The following is a 13,090-nucleotide window of genomic DNA, read 5'->3' as shown; positions in this document are numbered from 1 at the left end:
ATTATATCCCCTTTACTGAAAAGAAAGAATAAATCAAATCGGTAAAATAAGGGCAATAGAAGGTCTTTTAAATTAGCAATAATAATAATCACTTCATTTTTTTTTTTTTGAAATCATGGAATGACTGTACCTTTGCAGATAGCATACTCAGTTGCATAGATTGTTGTCAACAATCCAAGACCTTTTTCTCTGGTAAGAATTAGGGTTTATTCGCTTAATGTTGATAGAAGTCTGTTTTTTTTTTAAAAAAAAAAAAGCAATATCCATTTTTCAACTGTTTGACAAACAGAATAAATCCCGCCGCATAAAACGGGTTCAACCATTCAACCGTTCTTTTTTCTCCTTTTTTTATTCACTTTAGAAAAAATGTTAAACAACAAAAAGAAGACACCAAAAGCTTATGAAATTCATGAAATTGGAGGAACAGCCGAACAAGAGGCGTTTATGAATGATATCATTGATCAGTTCACGATTGATTCAAGCCAACTTGTAGAAATACGTGATCATTTTATACAAGAAATGGAAAAGGGCTTGAACCAGGAAGGAGCCACATTGGCCATGATTCCGTCTTATGTCGAAGGACGTTTGACTGGTAAATATGAGCAAATGATAGTAAAACTTTATCTGACGAGTTGATCAGGTAAAGAAGAAGGACGTTTTTTAGCTCTTGATTTGGGAGGAACGAACCTGAGGGTGGTTCTGGTTACACTAGAAGGGGATGGCAAGTTTCAAACTGTGTCTACAAAATCAAAAGTATCAGAGGAATTAAAGACAGGGCCTATGCGTAACTTGTGTGGTATGATCATTGTCACATCAATAAAGAAACACTCTTAATTATTTTTTGTTATAGATTATATTGCCGATTGTGTTGACACGTTCTTGACAGAGCATGGTCTTGAAAATCATGAAACGGAACTCAACCTGGGCTATACTTTCTCTTTTCCTATTCTTCAATCAAAGGTATAAAAGAGTGATGCTATCTGAAGGGGGTGGTTTCTTATGCTTTGTTTAGATCAATCGTGGTATACTCTCTACATGGACCAAAGGATTTTCTAGCTCGGGTGCTGTGAACAAGGACCCTGTCCTATTACTTCAGGATGCCTTATTAAGAAAACATGTCCCAGTCAAGATTTCTGCACTTGTCAATGACACAGTCGGTACTCTTTTATCCAACGCATACAATAAACCTCACACCTTGGCTGGTCTCATCTTGGGCACAGGCGCTAATGGTGCTTATATCGAAAAGATGTCAAAGATTGGCAAATGGAAGGGAGGCAAGACAACAGCAGAAGAGATGATTATTAATATGGAGTTTGGTGCTTTTGATAATGAAAGACGTGTGCTTCCCTTGACACGTTTTGATAACAAACTTGATCGACAGTCCATTAATCCTCATGCTCAACTCTATGAAAAGATGATCTCAGGCATGTACCTGGGTGAAATCACTCGAAATGTGCTCATAGACATGATTGACCGTGAACTCTTGCTGAAACCACAAAACTTGGCCAAGGACATCTCTCGACACTGGTCCTTTGAGACAGCCTTCATGTCAAGCATTGAAGAAGACAATTCTCCTGATTTACAACATACAAAGGAGACCTTAGACAGCAATCTAAATTTGCATGATATAACCACAGTGGAGGCAAGGATGATTAAAAAGGTCTGTGAGTTGGTAGGTAAACGTGCTGCTCGTCTGGCTGCGACCTCGATCTCAGCAATTGTCAAGCATTGTGGTATGAGCGATGAAGGACATGATATAGGAATTGATGGTTCTCTTTATGAATTTTATCCTTCTTTTGAAGAAAGACTTTATGAAGCTCTTCAAGAAATGATGCCTGAAGTTGAGAACATTCATGAAAAGATTCGTTTGGGACTTGCGAGAGATGGCAGCGGTGTTGGGGCTGCCCTTACAGCCTGTGTAGCTGCTCGTATGGAAGAGAAATTAAATAGAGAAGGCTCGGATTGATTAGGGCAGAAGCAATACATATGCTTATATTCGTCTAATAATAAATATATAATGTTTACAGCTGTCATACTATCGACAGGAAAAAAAAAAGCCTAAGTTCTTTAATAACCCCATTCACTATCTCTTTGAATTCATTTTCTCTTGTCTTTTCATAAAATGCTAGTTGTTTGATGGCCATTCATTCTATTATAAAATGTACTTACCTTTCTTTCTTTTTTTATTTTGTTTTATGTAAAAATAATTTAAACGTAGATCATTATGAACAAGAAAGTAGACAATTAAGTGGATAAGACAAAAAAAACCTCTTCGCTTTTTGCTTCCTTTTGTTTACATAACCAACACAAAAGAAAAAGAAGTACAGCTATGAAATATATTTAAAGCAAAGAGAGAATCATTGAATAAACAAGCTGCTTTTTGAAGCAAAAAGAGGGCTTCTCCCCATGAACGCCTTTAAAGTGACATGAAAAGTAAGAAAAAAGCAATCAAACACTGTCGCTTAAAATCCATTGATTCAAATCTTGACCCTTTTTAGATCTTTTTTTTCAGTCCAACGACAATAAAAAAAAAAGAGGATAAAAGCCCTTTTTGCTTTTTTTATTCTTTTATGTTTAATATTTAGATTTACCAATTCTTTAATATCTTTTCATGGTTCTTTGACACGCTTCAACAGCCTTGTGTTCAGTTTGATGATGAATTCTCTGGTGATTAGACCTGTAGAGCTCGCTGTCCCAAAAGTTGCCAAGAAAGACTCTAGGGTTCATCCAGAGAGTCACTGTAGTCTCTGAAGTGTCTATCCTTATCAGTGAAGGTTATCTATATCTGATACAGATGTAATCTAGCAAAATTCTAATAAACTCCTATCATTCTTGCACATCGGTGTACCCAGCGCGTGATACAGGAGGAAAGCCAGATTTGAAGGATGATTATGCCTTATTGATAGCACTTCCATGAGCTGATGGCTTTGGTTGGTAGATGATTATCTGTAGGGTATCTTGGAGCAGCCTTGAAAATTGGCTTGTCATGTTTTGTCGTGGCAGTTCGATTGGTCCAACCACTCTTATCTGAAGTCTGATCAATTTTAAATAACTGAGGAATTAAACATCCTTTTTTTTTTTTTTTTTTTTTTTGCTCTTCTTCATCTCTCTGCTCCTTTCCTTTTCCTTTCCTTTCCGATTTAATCATTTCTTGAATGTTTTACGTGTTGGTTTCGGCAGCACAGATATTACAACTTTATTTCTTTTTTGAGATTAGATGCACTTTTATCTTTTCGTGATTGATCCAGTCAATCAAACTTTAGAGAGCTTTGAGGACTAAAAAGAGTACTTTTCAAATAAAAAACAGTTTTTTATCTTGTAAATTTCACTTGTCTTTGGCTATAAATTTTTTTTGGTACACCTTTTTGCTATAATTCATGCTGACCGTTCAATATAAACCTCATGCCATTACTGGTACAATCTATCAAGTAAAGCTGAAGACAATAGTAGTTTTCAACAAAGTTTTACTGTTACAAGATTGGATAAACAAACAATCAACCAAGGGTTCTGTTGCCAAGATAACTAGTCAAATAATCATGATGGATGTAGACTAGATAAACCTGCAGTTTGTTAAGCATTAGACACAACGTCCTATCTATTATTTTTCCTGGTGATTTCTTTATTGATGTCCATAGGATGGTTATGTAAACGGCTTTGTTTATTGAACGAATTGTTTCATAATGGTGAATAATGGAACCCTACATCAAGTTAGAAGACACACCTTTCATTTTTTACCCAATTTATTAATGAAAATCTTTGGAAAAGGTACATCACAGCGCTCTTCAATGATTGCAAATACTCTATGGAGAGTAGGCTGATAGGTAAGTGACAATTAGAGGCGTTTTGCACCTATATTGAGTTTGTTTTGTTTTAGGCTGATTCAGCCAATACTGTATGTATGTGCATAATCTAGTTTAGTCGGCAGGATGTCTGAATTGATGTGTTTTTAACAAAAGGTTTTTCTCTGACAGAATCGACAATCTGTACATTAACGGGTTCAGGATGGGATAGAAGCTCATCTATCGGAAATACATTGTATACTCACACAGTCACCACCTAATATGTAACTTCTTTTTTTTTTTCTTTTTTTTCATCTTCTTTTGCATTATAAAGAAATGGCCTTCCTTTCTGGATTTGTTAAAAGCGGATTATCTTTGCTAGGTAAAGATAATTCGGGATTTGGATACAACATTGGTGATAAAGTTGAGTTTTACTCGGAACAATCTCTTTGGAATCTTCATCGAGGAACAAAAAAGGCAAGTCTACTTTACTTGTTTCTTTTTATGCTTTCCTTACTTTTTTTTAGGAGGATGGTTCTGAAGTATCTGTTTTCGTTTTTGATTGTATAAAAAATAAGGACAGGATTTTGTTGGCTAGAAATGCCTTTAAGCGAGTGAGAACAATGAGACATCCAGACATCTTGCGCTATTTAGATGGTATTGAGGTAATAAAAAAAAGAGAGAGAAATAGAAAGCATGCATTGTAGTTCTTATTGAAAATGGTGATAGACAGAGCAAAGTATTATGTTTGTTACTGATCCAATCGAACCATTATCCAACCAACTCAACCAAGATCCAGATAAAAACCTGATCATTTGGGGGCTTTATAAAGTTGCAGTAAGATCTATGTATAAAAAATGAACTTTTAATATTTACTTTGTATAATAGAATGCTATCAAGTTTCTTACCTCGTGTGATATGGTTCACGGCAATGTAAGAATATCATCCATATTTACAAACAAGGCTGGTGAATGGAAGCTAGGTGGATTCGAATTACTCTGCTCTATGAAAGAAGAGAGCCCTATTATTTTGGTAATAAAAAGAAACTTTAAAAAAAGGGAGTTTGGCAAAGAATTTAAAAAAATCCCTTTTGAATAGACATTTGGAGGTCTAGTGCCAGATGCACAGCGTTATGCAACACCTGAAGTAAAGAAATCTGGATGGACTGTGATAAAGGAGTAAGCAAGTAACAAAAAAAGGAAACTCTTAGTAGGACTTTGCAGTATTTATAAAATCATGCATATAGATTACCAGAAGGAGTTATCGATTCGTATCACTTGGGCTGCCTTATTTATGAAGCATACAACCATCGATTTGAAACGACTGACTCATTATTATCGCAAAAGGGCAGCATACCACAAAGTATGTTGCGTATCTATTCACACTTACTGAACCCAAATGTCAAGATGAGAGCGAGTGCAGATATGTTTTTGGACGAAGGATTAGGTCCTAAAGGATTTTTCTCAAATGATTTTGTAAAGGTGAATTTGTTTTTGGAAAATATTAGTATAAAAGAACAAGACGAAAAGGATGTATTTTTTAAAAAGTTGGATTCTTATATTGAATCATTCCCCGGACAATTCTGTAAATACAAAATATTACCAGAGCTCATGAAAGCATTTGAATATGGATCGGGTGGAGCCAAAGTGCTTAGTGCGATTATAAAAGTGGGTGATCATTTATCAGATGAAGAATATGAATCTATTGTTATTGAACCCGTCATCCGAATGTTTGCTTCTCCTGATCGTGCGATACGTGTTAGCTTGTTGGAGAATATGCCAAAGTTCATTGGGCATATGACAAATAAAATGGTGACAGATCAAGTATTTCCAAATGTTGTAAGTCATCAGAGACTCACTCTTGAAAGAAAAACACTAGCTGATGGATTTCATTAGGCCACTGGATTTACAGATATTGTTCCTCTGATCCGTGAACAAACAATTAAATCGGTCTTGCTCTTAGTACCAAAATTAAATGAACGCATCATTAATTATGATTTATTGAAATATTTGGCAAAACTTCAAATGGATCCTGAACCAGGGATTAGAACAAACACTACGATTTGTCTTGGAAAAATAGCAAAGCATCTAAGCGAAAACGTAAGCAATTGCTTCTTTTTTTTTACATCTATTTTACTAAAAAAAATAATATTTCTTTCCCAATGCAAGACAAGGAAAAAGGTATTAATCTCTGCCTTTACTCGAAGTCTAAGGGATACCTTTCACCATGCTAGAGTAGCTGCCTTAATGGCTTTAAATGGTAATACAGTTATAGGCTGATTTATGCAACTTAAACTTAACGTTTTAAAGCTACCGCTGAATTTTATGATGCACAAGAATGTACAGCAAAGATAATACCTGCTATTTCTGTAGTTTTGATTGATAAAGAAAAGTAAGTTGTGGAGGTAGGAGGAATTTGTCATTAACTCAACTTCTTTAGACCAGTACGCGATCAAGCTTTTAAGGCTCTAAATACATTTATAAGAAAAGCTCAAGAATTTGCTGAAAGCATGGTATATACTTGCAATATATTGTAGCAAAACTTCTAATTTTTTTTTGTCTGATAGCCTGAAACTTCCATCAAAGCTGATACTTCTTCTCCTACTTCTGAAGAAGCAGTAGCACAAGCAACCAGTATGGCGAATGTCTTGGGAGGTGCAACAAAAGGACTGGCTGGTTGGGCTGTATCATCAATTCAATCACGAGTAAAAAAAAAAAAAAAAAAAAACCCTTTTTTTTCTTTACAAACCATTAACTCTTTAATATTAGTTCTCAACGCCTAATGGTGAGATTGGAAACCCAATGCAAACCGCATCTGGTACAAATACCCCTACAACTAACCAAGTTATACCATCTGCTTCTCCTATTCCTCCACAGACAAATGCTTCTATTCGATTTGACGTCCAAAGTATAGAACCTGATGTGGTTGAGGATACAAATGGATGGGATGATGAGGATAGTTCCCCACTTGATTTTGGTGAAACAGCAAATGACACATGGGGTATATATCTTTGTTTAGATGGTGAGAACAACTTACTTATTTTTTTTAAAGACAATCAACCCGAAACTTTCTCTCCCCCGGCTGTTCATCACGGTGTAACATCTCCTATGTCTTTTGGATCAAATACTTCCTCTTTTAGTAGCGGCAACAAAGCACAAGGATCAATGAAGTTGGGTCACAGTAAACCAAAGGCACCAGGTAAGACATAATAAAAAGAGCTTGCTTGGACTTTTAATCATCCTTTCCAACAGCAACAGAAGATGATGGTCTTGATTCAATGATTTCAACATTAAGAGATACATCAAGCAAAGCAACTAGTATTGATAAAGACCAGAAAAAGAATGAGCTTGAACGTCGAAGAGAAGAAAGAAGACAGGTAAATAGAAAGACAAGAGAGTGTGTGTGAATAGAACAAATGTTTAATATGTTTTATATAGCGTATGGCTGAATTAAGAGAAAAAAAGAAGGGTGGGATTGGTGTAAAAAGGGTTCAAAACATAGGCCTATAAATGGTAATAGACACACAACTTGTATACACATTTATATAATATCTCTATTTGATGTCTCTTTGTTTTCGTTGTCTTTATTATAATGGTCCCATATATACTATTGTTCATTTTTCTATTTTTTAATGAAGCGTCATGCATGATTTTACCCACTAAAACGGTTCAATCCATACACACAACTACCCTGTTGCCCGAAAGGCCTACTCATTTTGTTAAAAGAGATGATGTCCAGACAAACCTGGAACTTTATCAAAATTGGGCAAGTGTTTGTCGACAATATAAAAACGGTGCATTAGTTGCTTTTACCCCAGACGATACTAATCGTCTTTGGAAAACTGTGACAGAGACAATCAATTGTGGTAATAGCGGGCCGGTTACGGTAACGACGACTGTAAGCGTGAATCCAACGTCAACTCCCTCTAGTAGCAGAAACTCAACCTCTTGTCAAGATCAATGCTGGTCAGATTATCTTTGGCGTAAGATTCCTTTTGGCTTTTTTTTTTCTTATTTTTTCCTAATTTTTTTTTTCTTGACATTAGATACTTATGGTGACGGTATAAGTCCAGCTCAGGGATTTGTAGGAACATTATGTATGATCATCGGTCTGTACTTTCTCATACTCGCCTTTCGTTTCTTTCGCCCAACTATGGCACTGGTTGGCTTTATTTTCTTTGGTAGATGATTAAAAAAAAATACAAATTACATACTAACTCATTGTTTGCAGCTACAATGACATGGATTGGCCTCGTCAATAACGAACCTGTGGGTGGTTATCCATTGGCTGATATAATTTACATTTGTGTTAGTGCTGGATTAGGTTTACTTGGTGCATTCTTGTTTGTTTTCTTTTATCCTGCTGGCATTTATTGCCTAGCAGGATTAGGTGGTTTCTATTTAGCGGTATATATTATGTCCTGGAAAGAGGATTTAGTTATCATCATCGTAAGTGAATAGAGAAAAAACAAAGAATAAGACCTAATCTATTATTTCTTTCTGCTATATAGAAAGTCGCTCGTATATGTTTCATCATTGGCCTTGGTGTACTTTTTTTCATTTTACTCTACTTTGCAGAAACTTACACACTATTTTTCTGTACTGCATTTATTGGCTCCTACTTGTTCTTTTTTGGCCTTGACTTTTTCGTGCATACCGGCTTCATCAATCCTTGGCTTTTGATTTTCGATGGAAATCCTAATCATCACAATACCTATTTAATGAGCACACCTGTGCGGGTCATGTTGGCACTTGTTGCAGCTGTTCTTTTATTTTCTGTTATTTGGCAATTCTACTGGCATGTCATCCGATGTCCTCGCCAATTTGGTGTTACTATTGTAGAAGTAAAGGAAGAGAAAAAGGAAAAGAAGAAGGAAGAGAAGAAAGAAGAAGACAAGAAGCCACCTTCTCCTCAGCCTGTCATGTGCCTTCCCCCACCATACCATCCTCAGCCTATATTTACTCAAAATATCTACGCGCCTCTTCATTCGGCATAATACCCCACTCTTTAATTATTATAGTTGACTAACTTTTTTGAATAAAAAAAGGGGCTATATTGACAGATGTATGGTTTATTATGTGAGAGAATGAATAAAAATGCAGTAATAGATGTTTCAGCAAAATCCTCATTCAAACAATTATTCACTAAAGTAAAATACGTATCTCCAATTTTTTCTGTAACTAAATCCATAATGTTGGCATTGTTTATATTAATTTTGAATACCTTGATTTTCTAATGACTTAAGTACTCTCTGAAAGTATCATTCACACCAAGAAGGAACCTGATGTTCTTTCTTGATAGAAATAAAGAAGATTCTTCAATTGGTTTAGGAAGGAAAACTTAACTGGAAATTTCAAATAGTAAAAAATGGCAGTGTGGCCTTAGCAAAGCAAAGGTATTGCATTATATCTTAAAAGAATCCAATAATATGACATCAACTCAACATTTGAAAGCTATTTATTAACTTGTTTATCACAAATTGGGAAAAGTAACATGATTGTAGCCAAAGATTACCATTCTTAACAAGTCGAAACAAGATCTGTCCTTATAAAGAGCGGATTTAAATAAAAAAGAGTAGATCGAGTATGTATAAAGAAATGTTAAAAATAAATCCAAATGTTGGCGAAACGAGGTCAAATAATGTGATAGATGCTCTCAGAGCCACGCATTATTTTCCTTCTTTGTAATAAAATAATATTTTCCCTTTCTCCCTATATCTTTCAGCCTAAGCATAAGTATTCAATTTTTTTGGGAGGGAATAAGATATGGAATATAAATGTATAAGGAGCTAATTAGATTCTTAGAAATCGACGATACCATGAGTGGGTATCTATCACATTATTCGACTTTGTTTTGTCAACATTTGGATTTACAAAATGTCAAATGTTAAAGCTTGTAGGATGTTTCGGAATTCATATTGTTATTTTAGTCAGGTTGTGGTTTGGGTTGAAATTTTTGAAGTAAGGTACTGTTATATGAAGGTTGGCTTGTTGTAAGTGAGTTAATTTGAGTTAAGATTGCTTGTAAAGCTTGATGTTAAGGTTGTGATAGCCTTGTAAGTTGTTGTTTTATATAGGATTTAAGCAGATGCTTGATAAGTAGTGACCACCAGATCTTATATGTAAGATCAATACGTTGTTTCTTGATAAAGGTTAAAGTAGAGTAAAAAGTTTAAGTGAACAGGGACTTTCTTGTTAAAGTTTGTTAATTATTGAGTAGAAATATATGATTTATTTAAACTGACTAACAATTTCTTCACCATTTTTATATTTTCAACTTTTTTTATCTTTTCAACATTTTTTATCTTTTTAATTTTTTTTATCTTTCTGACTTGACTCGGCTAATCTCTGTGCATCCTTATTGCCATTTTCGTTACAGTGTAATTTTTATTGCTTTAATGGCTTGAGATTTGAATAGGCTTTTAGATTGATGATAGAGTTGATAAGAAGATTTGATAAAAGTTTTTAAAGGTAGATTCGTTGCTAATAGTGACCACCAGATCTTGTTGAGTTGATCAGACTTGTTTGTAGTAATTTAATAAGAGATTTGAAAGTGTTTACAATGAAGATAATTTGCTTCAAGGGACTTGTCTTGCTTGTGTTTTAAGAGAGTTATACCAAAAGATTAAGGGATAAAGATACTTGATTTATTGGTTATTTATATAAAAAGAATATAAGATAAGTGAAGTTTTTCAAAAAGAGAATAAAAAGCCAGGCTTTTTATAAGCAAAAAATATAAAGTTCAATTTTTACAAAAGTAAAAATATTGACGAAGGTTAAAAAATCTTGAAGTGGTTAAAAATATTTCAAAAGGTTAAAAAAATATCAAAACGTAAAAAATATATCAAATGGTTAAAAATTTGTCAAATAGGTAAAATAATGACAACTTGTAAAGTGATTTACAAAACGTTGTAACTTGTTAGTACTTGGGACTTGGCTTGTGTTAAAGTGATGTAGATTTGTTTAAATTGAGGTTTGAAGTCTTGAATGACTTGAGTTTAGGTAACTTGATTGAACGTTTAACAGTTCTTTAGAGTAAATTGTCTTTGAGTAGTGACCACCAGATCTTTTTAGATCAATAAGGTTAAGAATAAGATTGTTTGATAAACGATAAAAATAAAAGGGATCTTTCTTGATTTGTGATAACTCGGGTATCAGATCAGAAAGAATAAGTAAAAATAAAAAGAAAAGAAAAGGTTATTGTGATCCAATAAGAAAAGATTGCTTTTTAAGCGTAAGAAGATTTGATTTATTGAATTGGATAATGTTATTTTGTTTAAAAATATTCATCTTATTTATATAAAAATTGGCGTGGCTTATTGTTTGTGTTGTAATTTTCTTTAGTATATTGCTTGTTTGCGGGTTTAGGTTTTTAAGTATGTAAGTTTTGTCGATAGTGACCACCAGATCTTGTTAATAGTAGATCAAACTTGTTAGAATAGGTTAAACTCTTGAGGTTTAGGAATAGGTTTACAATGAAGATTATTGACTTCAAGGGACTTCAGTATTTAAAATAGAACACAGACCAAAGGGTTTCAATTGAACGCTTGATGGATTTATTGTTTTATAAAATAAAGAAAATATAAAAAGAATATAAAATTCAAAAGTAAAGTGAAGTGAAGTGAAGTAAAAAATAGGGATAAGATATAAGGGTATTTATATGTTTTTGGTTTTTATAATTTTATGTTGTTTTTGGTTTTCAAGCAAAAGAGTTGATACTCCGTTTTCAAATAGGTTGTTACGCAAAAGTTCATTTTCTAACTGGCGTGGTACTAAAAAAAACTTGACTGTATATCTTTCAGTGTTGTTTGACATCTATGTCGAACGACATCAATGTCGCTGGACATCAAAATTATTCTTGTGATCAGCATTGTTCTCTTGATCTAAAATTACATCATTTGTGCTACAACGTCAAAAATTAAAACTTGAAGGTTTCGGCGTTCACATCTTCATAATCATAGCAACAACAGTGTTACAAAAATAATAGACATAGCGGATATTTATTTACCCGAGATTAGGCTGCAAAAATACAAGTGAGGCTACCAGGGGTCGAACCTGGAATCTCCTGATTCGTAGTCAGACGCCTTATCCATTGGGCCATAGCCCCTCACATATTTGATTAAAACTCTAATAAATAGTGCTGTGCTTAATCACGTGATCTGCTGACGTCATCGATTCCTGCAGCGGACGTGCTTTGTTTTAACATTGTTTGAATAAAGAGGGAGTACACCTTTTTTCCGATTTATAGTTTTAAATTCTTTCCTTGGAAGCTTGTCTAACAAACAAATACTTATTGTTCGATCCTTTTGTGTTCACATTCATTTATATATATATAGAGTCTTTATTGTATATGTTGTGCTTCAAAGATAATCATTGTATAGCAATCAAGCGTTATTAACGATTGATAGTGTGAGTATATGGAAATGTAGTCTTATTAATATGTATGTATATCTACCAAAATAGACTGGTGAATGAGAAGCAAGTGCTTATATTAAATTATGTAAAGATCTGCATAATGCTATGGGCATTTCGCCATCTGCATAGTATATATATTAATATCTATACTGTGAAAAGTATATAAACTCTGGACATATATTATTAAATAAAGTTATATATAACTTTGAGTCCTATTGAAATCTCTATTTTTATTTTTGTGAACAAAACAGTATATTTAACTGAACAATGTTGTAGAACAGTAACTGATTGTAGTTGACATTAATAAATATAAGTCTTAATACAAGATCATAATTAAAATAAAATAAAATACAAGTTTATTTAAATAAGATCATACAATCAATTCCAATTAAACATGTTCTTTTAGAATATGTATTGTATTCATGAGAGTTCTTTGATAAGAAGAAGTATCAACTAAAATAACAAAATCCAATCCATTGTCAGGAATATTGCTCATCTTTCACGTAATTGAAATATCGCGTAAAATAACGTTATTCAAATCAGTGAGGAATTCCCAGAATAAAAAGATAATCTATGACAGACATACAAAAGAACAAATGAAAAGTTTTCATAATCATAATTATAGATAACGCTTGCTAAAGTACCTGAATATTAGAAGAACGATCACAATAGAAGATATCAAGCCACTCACTCAATAAGATATAAATACCTGCCTTCAATTAAAATAATTTTTACTAAAAAACTTAAACTGAAATAAAGATTAGTCTCAAAAAGTACTCACACTGTTTCTTGATCTTTGTTTCCACCTTTTTCTTTATTACTTTTACCATTATACAACACTTCTGAGTATATTATTGCAGTATATCCATCAAAAACAATCTCTTAAGATTAAGCCAA

At 33.5% G+C, this 13,090-nt stretch overlaps 2 protein-coding genes and 1 non-coding gene across 3 annotated transcripts; 2 read left to right on the top strand and 1 right to left on the bottom strand.

The window, feature by feature from the left end:
* Positions 1–366: 366 nt before the first annotated feature.
* RO3G_01514 (uncharacterized protein) lies at positions 367–1,966 on the top strand (the record flags this gene model as incomplete). Its single annotated transcript, XM_067656105.1, has 4 exons — positions 367–592; positions 641–796; positions 851–960; positions 1,013–1,966. 4 exons carry the CDS (start codon positions 367–369, stop codon positions 1,964–1,966), a joined length of 1,446 nt encoding a protein of 481 aa, XP_067512206.1.
* A 2,436-nt stretch (positions 1,967–4,402) lies between these two features.
* On the top strand, positions 4,403–8,820 carry RO3G_01513 (uncharacterized protein; the record flags this gene model as incomplete). Its single annotated transcript, XM_067656104.1, has 19 exons — positions 4,403–4,444; positions 4,509–4,616; positions 4,668–4,811; positions 4,878–4,957; positions 5,026–5,617; positions 5,675–5,878; positions 5,948–6,038; positions 6,089–6,170; positions 6,219–6,291; positions 6,346–6,483; positions 6,548–6,779; positions 6,831–6,977; positions 7,031–7,155; positions 7,217–7,247; positions 7,417–7,761; positions 7,825–7,875; positions 8,010–8,185; positions 8,290–8,622; positions 8,800–8,820. The coding sequence occupies 19 exons, from the start codon at positions 4,403–4,405 to the stop codon at positions 8,818–8,820; spliced, it is 3,015 nt and encodes a 1,004-aa protein (XP_067512205.1).
* A 2,992-nt stretch (positions 8,821–11,812) lies between these two features.
* On the bottom strand, positions 11,813–11,885 carry RO3G_19018. Its single transcript has one exon. It is a non-coding gene; the product is annotated as a tRNA-Arg (tRNA).
* Between the last annotated feature and the right edge of the window lie 1,205 nt (positions 11,886–13,090).

The sequence above is a fragment of the Rhizopus delemar genome, genomic scaffold, assembly GCF_000149305.1.
Source record: "Rhizopus delemar RA 99-880 supercont3.1 genomic scaffold, whole genome shotgun sequence".
Classification (NCBI taxonomy): domain Eukaryota; kingdom Fungi; phylum Mucoromycota; class Mucoromycetes; order Mucorales; family Rhizopodaceae; genus Rhizopus; species Rhizopus delemar.
Note: the sequence above shows the minus strand (reverse complement) of the source record. Positions and strands in the feature narration are given on the sequence as shown.